The sequence below is a fragment of the Urocampus carinirostris genome, chromosome 3, assembly GCF_059441175.1.
Source record: "Urocampus carinirostris isolate Australia breed hairy pipefish chromosome 3, RoL_Ucar_1.0, whole genome shotgun sequence".
In the NCBI taxonomy this organism is placed as follows: domain Eukaryota; kingdom Metazoa; phylum Chordata; class Actinopteri; order Syngnathiformes; family Syngnathidae; genus Urocampus; species Urocampus carinirostris.
The window spans coordinates 41,756,047-41,772,582 of NC_142351.1; the positions used below are offsets into that span (position 1 = coordinate 41,756,047).

The following is a 16,536-nucleotide window of genomic DNA, read 5'->3' on the forward strand; positions in this document are numbered from 1 at the left end:
ATCCATTATCTGCACCGCTTACCCTCAGTAGGGTCGCGGGTGTGCTGGAGCTTATCCCAGCTATCTTCGTGCAGGGGACACCCTGAACTGGTTTCCAGTCAGTCACAGGGCACACAGAGACAGACAACTCACTCACTCATTCATACCTAGGGACAATTTATGTTTATATAAATTATATTAGTGTGTGTGAGACTTTTTATTTTTCATAATGAGGTGGCGCGGTTTGCATTACCTCAGACAGCTCGTCCATGACCTATTTTAGGTAAAATAACATCGGGATCAATGTTCCCTCTAATTGTCTACGGGTCTGAGCGTTCACACAAAGTCGGTGAGCAACGCTTGAAACAACAGTGAGCCACCATAATCCCAAGTGTGGCAAGATAATTATCAAACATGTCCAAAACTTGACATCAAGTTACATTTTGCTGAGTTTACGGCAATGCAAAATTATTTTTCTCTTCTGAATGAATTGACTCATGAACGATTGCAAAGGTTGTACGGCCTACAAATGTCGTTTGTTCTTACAATTCTTTCACAAGATATCCATTTCTTTTTATTTCCTGATATATTTTGTCGCATAATATTAACATTTTGGGGGGCTTATTTCGTCGGTTGTAAGATACAGAGCTGTACTTAATCACATTTTTTAGTGGAAGTGGAACATTGGCAACACGATTCACTTGATATAATTGGAAATTATTTGAATGCAGCACAAACTTTTTATTCTTTTTTTAGTGAGCCGAGCCGAAGAAGCCGGTTCTCGACATACTCTACTAACTTCACTCAACTTTGTTCGACTGCAAAATACCGCATTTAGGACACAATGTCAGGGGAACCCGTGTATTTTTACCTTCATGCACTGTAACTTTGACTTAAGTCGCTTCTTAATAAGTAATTTTGAGCCCTCATTTTTGTGCGCTGGCTAGATTTTCCTGTGCCCTGAGAATGTACGAGCAGTGCGCAATTGCGCACGCGGGCAGTTTAGAGGGAACACTGATCGGGATATGGTTCCTCAACGTTCTCTGGTTGATTAATGATAGTCAGCAAATACAGCTAAAGTGGGAGCTTTGCAAGTGGTGCCAGGACTTGGCGACATCCAATGGACATATTCAAAACTGTAAGTTATGGTTTGACACAATGCAGCTTCTGTGCCTCTCTGAATTGTCTCGGTCGCGATATAAAATGATGTGGCGGGCCACATTTGGCTGGCGGGCCAGGAGTTTGACTCATGTGACCTGGAGGGAGCGGACATAATTGCACGTAAACATTTTTTTACGACAGGGAACCCATAAACATTCTGAAAGACTGAGCAAAAGAATGGTGCTTTTTGGCCACTCTTAGTCTCCATAGTTTCGATTACTGCTTGCTCGCTTTTAGGACTTGTTTTCGGTTACACTGAACAATACAGTGATATCTAGTTGTCAAATAATACACAGTGTCCATTCAAGGCTAATATTAAAAGGAAAAACATAAAATAATGCCATCAGGCACATTTCAAAAGCCAGATAATTCTTAAAAATCCATCTGGATGGAACCCCTTGTTACACTCAAAGCAACACAAGCACAAACTGCTTTAATTGGCAGAGTTGGGTTTGGAATCCATTTCGTTAGCAGTGGTAAGGAACTTTTTATTATTCTTAAGATTGCCCACTAACAAACTCTTCCCCATCCTAACTGTATACAATGCTTAGGGAAATTATTGGCCTTCAAAGCCTTTTTGTCATTTTGCCACACTTCAGGCTTCAAGCTTGGATCTAAAAAACTGAAACTATTTTCTAAGAACAGCATGTGAGACCCAATCGCAAAGTAGAGTCAAAGCATTTCAACATATTATATTTACAATGAAAAAACTGGAAAAACAAAAAACCCTCCAGCCTTGGGGATGGACGGAATGACTGCAATCCCTGATGGACAGCTCCCGGACGTACTCAGGTCTCATCACAGAGACCACAAATCTTCAGCGGATTTCAATAAAATTTGATCGCACGAAGTTTGTGATTGTAATTAAAACATTTATGGTTATGTATTGATCATAATAAAATGATGCTCCGTGATTACAAAATGTATCTATATTGAGTCATTCATACGTACAGGTTTACTCTGTCTTAAAGACCTGCCCCGTTGGCATTGAAACAATCTTAAGGTAGGTTTCTTACCTGCCACTCCAATCTACAAACCAGTTTGGTCCTGAGCGCACAGGTTAAAGGTTCTGCCTTACCCGAGTTCTCCCTTTAAAGAATGCGGATTCATCTTACGTTGAAGGGCTTTTAAAACGGGACAGTCTCTTTGCCTGCCTGCTGGACTAAGTGGTCACCCACTGCATCAATTGCTCTAATGGGCACTTCAACAGCGTGTCTTTCCTGATTGTATGACCAATCAATTGTTACAGTCCTCTCACTTTACATGGGTTTTACCCCAAATACTGCGTCCCAAGGTAACGGTCGGTCTCAAATTAGACAAATGCTATTTTGGTTTTAGGGTGGTTAAGTCAGCGGAATACTCCTGTATGAATGAATCTCCCAAATTAATATAATCAAATAGGGAATCCTGTTCCTTTTAAAGTAAAAGAAACATCGGGCAAAAACATTTGTTGGTCTGGAGAGGGATCGGCGCCACCAGGCTGTACTTGCCCAAGACACATCACAAGAAATGGGCCCCCTGCAATCCTAGTAGTTGAGGGATCCAACCAACCAACTTCACTCGAGTACAACTCACCTGCAAGCCACTCCCCATTGATTACTTCCTCCGCCCCCTTTTTTCTTTTACATATGAGATGGGTTGATTTAAGAACGTCCTGAATTTGTCTGATTTCTTGTTCCATTTTGATTCAATGTATAAATAAATCTTAGGTCGTGTTAGATTAGGAGTGTGTGAATTTGGATTGTTTACATTTCCTTCAGATTAATACTTCTCATCAGACTTAATGATCTGCAAGTTTGTTAACTTGAAAATGAAAATTTAAATCTTAAGGAGAGTTTTCTCTTTAAGACTTAAGATTGATCTAAACTTTATGGTAAACTGCTGGCGTCCTTTGCTGGCAGATTTGACAACAGCCTTTTAGAAACAAGAATTTGTTTCAAACACGAGATACATTAAAATGAAAGCAAAACACCTTACAATCCGACGTCGACTTAAATGACTACCAATGACCAACAGAGAGAATCAAGACTCCGTTTAAATGCACATGCTCTGTGATGGGCTCAGAGGTCTGTGAAAGTAGACACTGGAGAACAGACAGCAATATAAAGTCCCTTCACAAGCGTTCTTTATTTTCCTCATGTTGAGGGTTTGGAGCTTTTCCTTGCCCTCATGTAGGTTTTAGATCAGATGATGGTGTAATAATAGTCTGTAAGTTTGCAATAGTCTGTGATCTGTGAAGCCCTTTGAGACTCCTTGTGATTAAGAGCTATACAAATAAACATAATTTGACTTGAACCCAAAAAAAAAAAAACACTTTTACAAGAGACCGTATGTTACATTAGCACTGTGCATTGGCACATCCCGGGAAAGTTCAATGAGTTCTGTGTGATGTGTTGCTCAAAGGCACTTCAGGTGAGTTGCTTCAGTTCACACACAAACACGAAGTCAACAGCAACAAAAAAACAATGCAAGGGTTCGAAAGCCTCGGCGCCGAAGCGCTTTCTCCGGGTTCCATGGTCCAGGCACCTTTTGGAGTGGGTTCTGTTGTAACTGTCACTGAAGTCCCCCCAAGATCTTGAGATATTTGCCCGAGGGGCCCGCTAACAGAAGCTCCGTCTTTTGGGGACTGCTGATCGGACACTTCCGAATCTGCGTTCTTGTACCATTGACACTGGAAGTCTTTTTTCCAGATTTCAGCCTGGTCCGGTTCAGCTGCCTTCGAAACTGGATCGACTGTGGCTTTGGTTGCTTCCGCCTGCCGTGAGAAAATAATAAGGGGTGATGTTTCAATAAAGTCAACCGGGACATCCGTTGCGGGAAAATAGGAAAAAGCCAAGGATGGACAACTGGACAGGACAGGGTAGATCAGGGTGTGGAACTACTTTTAGCTCAGGAGCCACATGGTAGAAAAACCCCTCTCAGTAAATTAATAGCATAAAAGGTGTGGCTTAGCAGTAGGGCTGGGGATTCTTAGCGGTTCACAATTAAATTGCGACAATGACAAGAAGAAACTTGATTACAAAACCATTATCTCTGTTTCTCTGCACTATTGTACTTACAGTGTTATTGTTACAGTGTTATTGTTACTGTTTACCTGACTTGTTTACCTGACTGCCCATTTTGCACATCTGGTTAGCTGCTCCTCTTGCACTATTTGCACTACTGTAAAATACTATACATAGCCATAATTATTTAGTATATTATTAGAACTCAATACTCCAACTCAATACAACATTTTATTTATATCTGTACATTCAAGGAAACTGTGCGGGTCAGATGTATCGACATTTCGTTCTGTATACACGTGTACTAGAATGACAATAAAGTAGATCTGAATCTGAATCTGAATTATCCAATGTTTTTTTTTTTTACCCCTAAATAATGTTTCTTTTACAAAGATTTAATGTATTTACTGTTTCTAAACAAAAGCATTGAATTTATTTTCATTGCTGTTTTTTTACACAGGGAAACTGAAGTGTTCTTAATATATCACAAAAATATGGATTTAAATGTTTGATTTTCTGATTTAAAACTTGTTTTCATTTTTTTCTTTTTGTTCAATGAAAATGTTTACTTGAATTTGGGGACTTTGCCTTTAAGATTTCATATCCATTACAGAAAAGACCTAAAACTTCTTTGAACATCTGCAAGGGCAACTAGCTGCTATTTTTCATTTAGTATAAGTAAAATGGCCCAATGTTACCAGGCGGATAGAAGTTTGGATTGGGCTGCTTGGAGTTGGATGGCACACAAGCAGATGTTTATCAAGTCAAGTCACTTGGCTGGCGTTTTGGGGTGTTCACAGTTTGTTCTGTGGGTTTTCATCAATAAGCGTCTCAACAGTAAACATACATTAGACAATGAGCTTCCATATAAAGGATTCCTTAAGACGTAAGCCAAAACAGGGTCTGTTGGTATGACAGTTTAGAACCTAAACTGTAGTCAAGACTGTGTCCTTTCTATACTGCACCGAACAGTTTGTGATATCAGCATTGGATTGCGATGCACCTATCAAACTCGACATGAGTTTATAAGTATCGGAACACACCAAAGGAAATAGACACAAGTAGGTAACATTTTCTCCGAGCCATATGTATTCATGAAAAGAGCCATATCTGGCTCACAAGCCATTGGTTCCTGACTCCTGCATCAGACTACCGTTTTTCTCCCTTTAAAAATGCCTAACAAGTTTTAAGGAATCTACAAATTTTTAAAATTTTCAAATACCGCTAAAACCATCACATTCAAATTCTGTTTTGAGAAAGGCTTGCCACTTCCACCATAGTCCTTCAAAAATTTTTTTATTTCATGAGCATAAAAGTCCAGTGTGCGTCATGTATGAAAAAACCCATGAGACTATTTTGGTGGGGGGCGCCTTATAGCGCGAATAATACGTTAGCTTGACGAGGCAAGAAAAAAGATTATTATTATCATTCATCCTTCATAAACGTTTTATCAGACGTGCCACCTGCACAAGGATAATCAATCACCGTTTGTGTCACCTTCTCCATCACCTCAGGGGCCGGCGGAAGGTGTAGGAAGGCCGAGCTGTCCGGATTTTGACGGACACATCTGCCTTTTCCCTCACAAAGGGATGCTGAGCACTGCCCGGTTGCCGTGGTTACGTTCATGGAGTACGGCCCCAAGACTTTGCCGACAAACTCTGCCAAGTCCTGACATTCTCTCTGCCAAATAAAACACAATATTTTTCAGTAGGTCCAGCTTTATTTGATTATCTAGTTTTCTGGGATTTATCACCAACAACAAACCATATTATCCGAAATATAGATCTAAAAATTTCAACTTGGCCAGAAATTTGAAAGTGAACCTTATATCGTAAAACACAATGGATAAGATAAGGAATGCGTCTAGTATTCAGAGATGAAGTTCTACAGCGTACCTTCGTTTTTGTGCAAAGGTTGATCAATCGAAAAACATCACAAACACAAAACAATGTATGCAAACAAGACCTTAATCGGTTGATTAACGATGACACAGATAAGGTATAAAAAGGCACTTTATCTCATTATTGCTCACAGTGCAAAAAATGTTCGAGAATGGAGAAAACAGAAAGTCGTCCTGAAGGACATCAATAAATGGGAGGTCGGATTCGTAATCACCAAAGAGTTGTTTCCCCTTTTTGTGCTTTGTTTGCGTTTATTTATATCTTTTAGGACGATTTTCTGTTCCCTTCGTTCTCTAACATTAATTTCAGGCATCAAAAGTAGTGTTATGATGAAATCAAATCGAGTGCCTTTCGGTATGTTATAGGTATCAGTAGTGATCAGGTTTCGGTGCTCTTGTCGCCGCGACCCTGGTTCGATTCCCGTTGCATAGAATGATTTGCGTTTAGGGTCAGCGACACTTATCATCTGATCCATCATTGCACTAATGTTTACCATAAGTCAGGAGTGGGCAAACTTTTTGGGTCATGGGTCGCATTGTCTTAATCAACTTGGCCATGGGGCTGGTCCTGGAGACCTATCTAATATATATTTTTTTATAATTAAATATATATGCAGACATCTACACATTACAGTTCTTTTTATATTTGTTTTTAATCGAGTTAGGTTCATTAAATTGGTCTTGAAATGTCCAGTTAAAGCAAAAACAATGTATGACGTTCCTGTTTTAAACATTTATTTGGATATTTAGTTTTGTAGTAATACCGTAGCTATATCTTTTCTTTTCTTTAATTTTAGTATCACTTCTCTTGTAGTATTGTTAATACTTTTTTTGTAGTAGGATTTTCTGTTATTTTTGTAGAACTGTTGTAGTATTACTTTAGGATTTTTTGCAGTATTTCTGTTGTTTCTTTTTCATTGTATTACTGCAGTCGTATTTTTGTAGTGGTATTTTTTATAGTATTTCTCTTGTAGGTTCTCGTAGTAATTCCGTAGTAGTATTTTTGTAGTAGCAGTCAGCTAGGTTACCCTAGATGTGAAATCTTCAGAAAAAGCTGACTCAGAACTTTAAGTTTAGGTGACTCAGCATTTTGCTAAAATTCAGCAATCAGCTAAAAACGAGAAAGCTTTTCACCATAACTTATCTGGGCTATTCGTACCCCTATATCAGAATTTTAGTCTTCATCTTTAATCTTGGGCAGCACGGCGGCGCAGTGGTTAGCGCTTGTGCGGCACAGTTCATGTCATGGGAACCTGTCGTGGGTTCAAATCCAGCTCCAGACTTCCTGTGCGGAGTTTGTATGTTCTCCCCGTGCTTGCGTGGGTTTCCTCCGGGCACTCCGGTTTCCTCCCACGTTCCAAAAACATGCATTTCAGGTGAATTGGCCGGTCCAAATTGTCCCTAGGTGTGAATGAGCGAATGAGTTGTCTGTCCCTGTGTGCCCTGCGATTGGCTGGCAACCAGTTCAGGGTGTCCCCTGCCCACTGCCCAGAGATGGCTGGGATGGGCTCCAGCCCCCCCGCGACCCTAATGAGGATTAGCGGTACGGCTGATGAGATGAGATGAGATCTTTAATCTTTGAGTTTTCCATTGTCGTGAGCTAAACTTTGTTCGACTGCAAAATACCGCATTTAGTCCAGCAGGCAGGCAAAGACTGTCTCGTTTTAAAAGCCCTTCAACGTAAGATGAATCCGCATTCTTTAAAGGGAGAACTCGGGTAAGGCAGAACCTTTAACCTGTGCGCTCAGGACCAAAAAAAGGAAAGTCCACCCAAAATTATATATTATATAAATCACAAGACTATCTGGTGGGTGCTAATCAAAACCTCACCTCTGTCTTGATTTCGCTCCTCTGCCAGATGACCACTCCGGCCGTTCCCATAGCAGCGCTTTCGCCAATGCTGCTGACCAAATCTCCCTGGAGAACAATAAGATGCCAAGACACTGTGAAATTGCCTCTCATTTGAAGCTGCACAGACAATCTTCCCATTGAGACTTGATGTGCTCCTTCTAAAATGCTAAAACTTACCACTAGATGGCTGCAAAGCTTTGTCCTATGGGAAAATCCTGCTTTGTTTTTTGCCACCAAATATTAAGTCAAAGAGAGGAGAGGAGCTTCTTTCAAATAGGCTATGGCAGGGGTCTGCAACCCTTTTCAAGCTGAGAGCCACTTTTAAAGAGTACCCGGTTTGATGTGCATTACTAAAATACTAAATTATTCTGTTTTCTTCTCGGTTAATTGTCGGAAATAGAGTTAAATAGTTAAATTACCCACTAAAACCTTTTTTTTTTTAACTAAAAAAATCACAATGGCCCTGCACTGGTGGGTGAGCTATTTTGAGAACATGTCCACAGGCACCTTACTGTTCTCAGGGAGCTTTTTGGTGCCTGTGGGCACCAGGTTGGACACCCCTGGGTTATGGTAATAGCTAATAGGGAAGTTGAACATCATCAACCATCATCTGCCATCTTTTGGAAATGTGTTACGATCTCAATTCCCCGAAATCAAACTCTTACCAAACTCCTAAGTTCAAGATGTTATAACTTTTATCATAAATAAGAAAATTAATATACGAGGTCAGTTTATTAATAGTTTAAAAACAGCAACATTGTGCACTGCAGAAAAACTCATTCTTACTCCCTTTGCCGAACATTTGGTTCATTTAAAGGCACTGTACGGAACTTAGGACTTCTTTCCCCGCTGCTGCCATCCCCTGGCTTGTGTCATCATTGCAGCCTGTCGAGCTCCCCAATAGTACATGTGCATTTTTTAGATGCGCTGGTATAAACTGTTTTTTTCATCTTTCTTGGGATTTGGGTTGACGTTTGGGCTGTTCCAGAAACATTTTCTCACGTTCACCATTTCTATGCTACTCTAAAAAAAATAGAAAAACAAAAAACAAACAAACAAAAAACGCAGGGAAGAGAATAAATTCGACCTCTCCCTCCCCAATTCCTCCTAGCTAATGTGTTCCTCCCTGAACAGCTTTGCTAGAAGTAAGCTAAAACCAGATAGCTAATTCAAGCACTGTTAACATATACGCAATAGAGAAATATTCTACGTATTTTCAAGGAGACCCCCCATCTTTAAGTATAATTTGTCTCGTTTTAAGATATTTTATTTTGAAAGATACAAAACAACCTGCTAAAAATACAGTAAGCTAAATTGTTCCGTCTAGCAAAACCACAACCATTTTGCCTCTTTTAACATTGTTTTTTGTTGCCAAAATTATAACAAAATACTTAAAATAAGCATTGTACGGATTCTACTTCCAAACTTTGAAGACATGTCTTTAAGAATATTATTATTATCTTCCATATGCTAGAGAAAACAATTTTGCTTATTTTAAGTAGTTTGTTTTGTAAAAATTGAATATCTTAAAACAAGACGAATTATACTCAAAGGTGTGGTGTGTCCTCTGAAGTTTTTTGTATATTTCTTTAAAAGGGTCCTTGTAATATTTGAGCCCTAGATGTCGCTGTATTTTGTAAAGGAGTGCTAATGGCACCAGGAAGAATACAAACTACAGAGACTCAAAGTGACCAAATCTCTCAATTTTTTTTCAATTCTTTTGGCCAGGCCTTTTTGTTGTGTAGTAAAAAATATAAACACCTCGACTGACGAGTATTTTATTTTATTTTACTCTTTTTAAAGCAAGTTCATACGACAGTTGATTTATTTTTGCTTACTATTAGAATGGATCTAAACATTTTTTGGGAATAAATGACATCTTTAACACTAGGAGGCGCTAAATAGAAAACAACATAAAATATTGTAAAGCAAGCAAAATGATACTCAAAATTAACATTTTCTGTCAATGGGGTAAGAATTCATTTTTTCTGCATTGCATACTCAAGTTTTTAAAGTATTTATAGGCGGACCTCACGTATCACCTCCTGCTTTTAAATGTTTGTTTCTAAATTTAGAAACTGAATATTTCAGCTCATCATGCAAGACCATATCTCATTATGAAGAAGCTGTACAGAATTTGGATTTTTTTTTCTTTGCTACCGCCGTCTCCTAGCTCATACCATCTTTCCAGCCTCTGCCAAGCTCCTTCAAAAACCAAGCTCCTTAATATGCATGCAAGTACACGTACTTTTAGCTGCACTCAAATAAACTTTTCTTTTTTTAATCTAGGTTTGTGTTTGGACTGTACTTGAAACAGGCATTTTCTTACTTTCACTATTTTCATGCTACATTAATGAATATAAACAAAAAAAAAACTTGTGGGTACGGGTACAAAGTCACTCTACGCCACCTTCCCCTACTCCTAATCCTCATACCTAATAGTCTATGGTCTGTGCAGCCCTTTGAGACTTCTTGTGAATAAGGACTATAAAAAAATAAACTTGACTTGACTTCTGTCCCGAACAGCTTTGCTGAATGTAAGATGGCTCTTTGAACGCAGTTGGGCATCGTTAACACATACTAAATATTGAATTTTTTCAACTTTTAACCATTTAAGGACAGCTCAAACGACGCACCGAACCTTTAACCCACCTGAGACAAGAAGGTGTTGGTGGAGGCATAGACGCTGTTGACAATAGGAAAAACAGGAAGATCGAAGGAGCCTTCAGGCAGAGAGGAAACTCGCATTGCCTCTTGGATTTGACTTGACAAATAAAGTTTGCCTCTTGAGGTTCCCCCCTGTGTGAAAAATAGACAGGTTTAATTTTGCTTCCAGACCAGGAGAGATAACCAATAAACCTTAAGAACAAGAGTCACGGGTACAGAAAAACAGAAGTCGATAAAAACAGCTTGAATGCAAACCTTTACATGTGCTATAAAATGAAACTAGGTAATGTCAGTTAATGTAATGTAATTAGGCCAACGTTATTCATTATTTTTCTCACAAGGGTCGCTCGAGCCCATCCCAGCTGTTTTCGGGCAGTAGGCTCGGGACTGATTTCCAGCCAATCCCAAGACACACAGACAGTTAACTATTCACATACTCAATTCATACCAAGGGACAATTTGGACCTGCCAATCAACCTGCCGTACATGTTTTGGGCATGTGGGAGGAACCAGAATCTCAGGAGAAAACCCACTCAGTCACAGCGCTAACATGCAACATTTACTCTGTACTGCCTGGCTAATGTTACATTTTATATAATTTTACGTTTCATAATTTAGGACATAACAAAACGGAGACACTTTTTGCATGAACGGATGGCAATACTTGCAGTTTGTCATCATTTATAAAGTCTGCATTGCCTACGCACTAATTCATGACGGACGTATGTTTCAAAAATAATGAAATAAGTAAAGAGACATTTTATTATTTAGCGCCGAGTGATAAAATGGTATTCATTGAAAACCATTGAGTTGAATAAAAAGCAAACATACATAAACAAGCATGCAAACAAAAAATCTTAAATTGCTTGTAGGACAAAAATTTGCAGCCCTCATGACCACAGTTTGAGGCCCCTGCCTTAATATCAAAGTTTAAAGTCATGGCGGCCAAATATTAGTTTGATATCGATGCTATCTGCACGCTATTAGGTTAGGTAGGGCTCAAAACTGGGAACAATTCGTTCACAAATGCAGCCGCAATTACATCGTGTGAGGGGTAAAAACAAAAACATTAGCTTGAAAAAAAGCGAGCTGCGTCCGAAGTGTGTTTTAAATGCAGTATTTGAAAGTCAGTGTGCTTGGGCTGACAGAGACAGAGACGGAGAGACAGATGGACAGAGAGAGGCATAAAAGACAGAGATGGTCAGAGAGAGAGAGGGAGGAACAGAAATAGCAAGAGAGAAAGAGACAAAGAGAAAGAAAGAGGATGAGTCAGAGATAGAGAAAACAGAGATGGATGGAGACCAATAGAGAGAGAGTGGAAGATAGAGAAATAGACAGAGGGAGAGAGTGAAAGACAGAGACAGGCACAAAAAGAGACAGAGAGCTAGAGAGAGAAATAGAAGGAGAGAGAAAAACAGAGAGACAGACACAGCAAATGAAAAAAAGACAGACATGGACACAGAAAGAGAGGGAGAGACAACGAGAGAAAAACAAAGGTAAAGGGAAAGGGATAGACGGATACACCGAGAGATATACGAACACAGAAAGAGAGCGGGAGAAAATGAAAGAGGCTGAGGGAGAAAGTCAGAGAAAGAGATACGTAAACGGAGAGACAAAGAGAGGGAGACTGAGACAAGGGGGGGGGGGGGCATAGAGAGAGACAGGGAAACAAGGGAGAGGGAGAAAGGGGGGGATATGGGTGAAAGAGGGAGAGAGAGACAAAGACAGAGGAAGAGAGAGGAAGAGAGACAGTAAGAGAGACAGGGGGAGAGGAATATATATATATATATATATATATATATATATATATATATATATATATATCATCTCATCTCATCAGCCGTACCGCTTATCCTCATTAGGGTCGCGGGGGGGCTGGAGCCCATCCCAGCCATCTCCGGGCAGTGGGCAGGGGACACCCTGAACTGGTTGCCAGCCAGTCGCAGGGTACACAGATTCGACAACTTACTCGCTCATTCACACCTAATGAAAATTTGGACCGGCCAATTAGCCTGACATGAATGTTTTTAGAATGTGGGAGGAAACCGAAGTGCCCGGAGGAAACCCACGCAAGCACGGGGAGAACATGCAAACTCCACACAGGGGGTTCGATCACATGACCTCAGAACTGTGCCGCACATGCGCTAACCACTGCGCCGCCGTGCTGCCCATATATATATATATATATATATATATATATATATATATATATATATATATATATATATATATATATATATATATATATATATATATATATATATATATATATATATATATATATATATATATATATATATATATATATATATAATGTATTTGAGAATAGTGGAATGCGTGACGCAGCCCCACTTTGCCTGTAGGTCCCGGAGTCCATTGTGTTTGCGACCCCCGCTCTAAGGTATCTTGTTTTCCTCATTTACTGTTTCACTAAGGTATTGGATCCTTATCGGAATCGGTAGATACAAAGGATCAAATCAGTCGGTTAATCAATTTTGCTCTTGGACCAGCCCCCTTTGACAATTGCAATCTGCAAGCCACTTCTCTTCTAGATCCATCTTAATGTTAAAGCTATGCCCAGGGTGCCAAACATCAAGTTTCAAGATGTGCTTTTATATGATAACCACTTTTAATTGGGACTCAGAAATGGATAAAAAATCTTTCACTATTAGGGGTGGATAGTTGCCACGGCGGCATGAGACATCATCGCTTTCAGCTTGCTTCGTGTGAAATAAACATTTGAAATGATTTTCTCCTCCTCTTTTAAATCCGAATCTGACTGAAGAATTGAGGTACATTTTGGCATGCTAAAGAGGCATCATTTCTCAATCCTTTGATACCGTTTTGATTTTTGGTCATAATGTCTGATACCTTGATTTAAACCTCTTTAAAAATTGCATTACTAAGTCATAATTTTAACAATTAACTATATGATTATTTATTTGTTTGACTGTAATTATTTGTTTCTATAATTTTTCGACTTCCTTATTTATCAATTCATTCATTGGTTTTCCAGTCCTTACAATGTTTTAAGTAATGTTTTTCCTTTGCAATAAGGAGAAGGCCTTGAGATTTATCTGTACTTAACAAAACTTTATCTATCGATCTACCCTGGTCATGTCCCTCGACAGGGGTGACCGACAGTGAGACAAACACATACACAAAAATAAAGAGAAGAAAAAAGGAAAAAAAAGGCAAAAAACACAAAAAAATTGACCATGTCCAACCCAAATGCCCAAACACCCAAACAAGTTAAGCACCTCATCTCACGAAGCGGAGCGGGAAACAGGAAATAAGGACCCATTCGCGTAGACGTACTCACAGTTTATTGGGGGAGGATGAGGAGAGTGCGCACACTCGATCCGAGGATCGATGGTCGCGGAGTGGATTAGAAATCCACTTAAAAGAAAAGAATGCCCAAAAACAAACGGATCAGACCAAAGACAAAACAGGATCAAACGCTGGCAAATTTACAGACTAGGCATTTCTCAGAGTCAAACAGAACTTGCAGAAATCTCACAGAAGGTTCACAAAGTTTAACAAAGATTAACAAACGCTCAGGCAAAGCACAGTTAGAAGAAACGCGTTTAAGTACTCCAAAAAGCAATCAGTCAATGCGCCTCAGCCGGTGTCCATGGGTGGGGCCAATTGGGCGCCGCGGCAACCGCGCCAGAATCCATAGCCACCCGGCTGGGACCGACTGGGCGGCATGGCAACCGCGCCCGACGTGACACCTCATCACCCAAGTTGGTCATGCTTTCGTCCCTCCAGATGAAACGGGACAAAAGAAAGCGGCCATGTCACTCGGGTCAGGGTGACACAACACACTCTTTTCAACATCAGGGCCCGACAGCTTTCACTGGTTTACCCCTGCCGTATCATACAGGTGCCCTGCCCATCCCATAGAACGCGTCCAAACATCCCACAATCCTTTCACAAAACCTCTCCACTCATTCGTATCATCAACAAGAGCTCTAGCTTCCATTATATTTAGACCTCTTTCCTGCAGTGCACTCATAACACTATCCATCCACGTCAATAGCGGCCTTCCACTTGGTCTCCTTCCATTTACTTCTGCTCTGAAGATCCTCTTCAACTTTCGCTCCTCAACAATCCTTTCCATGTGTCCAAACCAACCGAGTAGTCTCTTATCCACACGCTTGCTCAGTTCCACTACTACTCCAGTTCTGTCTCTCACAATTTCATTTCTCAATCTATCCAATATTGTCACTCTTAACATACTCCTCAAACATCATCTCAATAACATTTTATGTCCTTCTCAAATCTGGTTTCAGGCTCCAAGTCTCTGCACCATACAACACAGTCAGCACAATCACACTCTTATACAGTCCCCTCTTAACATTCATACTCATACTCTCGTTGCTCATCACTCTCCTCAGAACACCCAACACCTTGCTCGCACTTCATTCCACCAACTGCAGCCACATCACATCCCAAGTATCTAAAGCTTTCAACTTCCTCCAGCACCTGTCTATTCAACCTGACTTCTATTGCCATGCCCACTCCATCCCGTGAACACTTCATCACATTTACGGGTTGGAGTGAGCGTGGCATGAGAAATAAGGTTGAATGGACAGGTGCTGAAAGAAGTTATTATTTTTTTTAATTTACAGTTGTAAAATAAAATAAGTTAAATAATAATAAATTAGCTTTGGACTACCCATTCATTTCTTTCTCCAGACTTATTTGCACTCGTCTTACATCTCAAATTCCAACAGTAAAGGCATGTTTTGGATGAAAAATTTCCCTTTACCGAGTAAAAAACAGAAATGCAAGGTACATGAAGACCACAAAAGGCATCACCCACCTGTATCTTCTCCAGGTTCAGAAGAGGATAAAGAGCTGAGCATCGCTTCCACAGCCAAAGGAGCTCATCGTTGAGGGCCTTCTCAGTCGGAGAGCACCGGCCGCTGTCATTAGCTGATGTAGTTTGCACAGAATCTCCGTTGTAGCAGTTGGGGTAAGGCGAAACACCCCATAATGCTTTTGGGCGCATTTGTCGGATCTCTCGCAGTGTCTCCAACATTACTGACTGTGCTGCTGCCTCAAAATCCACCTAGATCCAAAGCAGATGATGTTTTGGTTTTCGGAAGTTTGCTTTTTAGAACAGCTTAAGTGAATTCTGTGTCTTTAATTGTACGGGTCAGCAGCTAAAAGGGGGGTTGGCCATCACAGATTGACAGTTTTCTCACATTAAACAGAATTTTGTCCAGACTTGAGCACGCTGGAACATGTTGTTCCAAAGAGGCCTTATAAAAGTGATTCAAACACAAAGCATGCTCCAAACGATCTGTCAGTCGCATCTCGACTCTGAGGGAGGCCCACAAAAATCTTCTGAGTCATCAGAAAAACCCTAAGTTTATTTTTACAATGATGCAATCCCCAAGTTTCGTTTCTATAAAGTTTAACCCTGATGTTGTGTTAGGAATTGGCACCACTAATCATAGTTAGCAGGTACATTTTGACTCCTAATCTAAAAAGTATCACTCAATATAGCAATTATATGAAGAACATAAGAGGGCATCAAGACCCTTAAATAGCAACTGATAAGTTTATTCTCTCTTTTTTTAATATAGGATAAATGTAAAGCAAATCAAATAGGGTGACAGTTACTTATTTTAACTTTTATTTGCTCTCTGTTGTTTATTGTTTTGACATCATAGTTGCTCTCGGCATATCATGTTGATGTTCTTTGATATCCACACCCAAAAAAAGGCTCCCCTGCCAGGGGGGGTTATCAGAACGAGGAATGGAGTTCTCTTATCTGAAGAATCCTCTCCCTGTTTCTTCTTGCGGGTTCAAAACGCATAGATGTTTTCTCGCAGAATTTTGAGTGTCTACTCAGGTTAACAGTTGCAATTGTAACTGTTTTGTCTAAATTCATATCTTTATTTGATTTTCTTGCAGCAGCACATTTTCTGGCGAGTGGAATACACACACCTGAAATATTAG

General features: G+C 40.0%; 1 protein-coding gene across 3 annotated transcripts in view; it reads right to left on the reverse strand.

Annotated features, from left to right (window-relative positions):
- Nucleotides 1–3,243: 3,243 nt before the first annotated feature.
- LOC148369743 (hyaluronidase-2) overlaps nt 3,244–16,536 on the reverse strand; it is a 33,848-nt gene continuing 20,555 nt past the window's right edge. The window contains exons 3-7 of one of the 3 annotated variants that reach the window (XM_088330005.1): nt 15,392–15,640; nt 10,549–10,695; nt 7,876–7,962; nt 5,655–5,825; nt 3,244–3,895 (exon numbers count right to left, since the gene is read on the reverse strand). In XM_088330005.1, the coding sequence (XP_088186131.1) occupies nt 3,563–3,895; nt 5,655–5,825; nt 7,876–7,962; nt 10,549–10,695; nt 15,392–15,640 (987 nt within the window). In that variant the 3' untranslated portion in view covers nt 3,244–3,562. Of the gene's footprint in view, nt 3,896–5,630; nt 5,826–7,875; nt 7,963–10,548; nt 10,696–15,391; nt 15,641–16,536 lie in introns of all 3 variants that reach the window. The other 2 variants (XM_088330002.1, XM_088330001.1) reach the window with 2 other exon arrangements.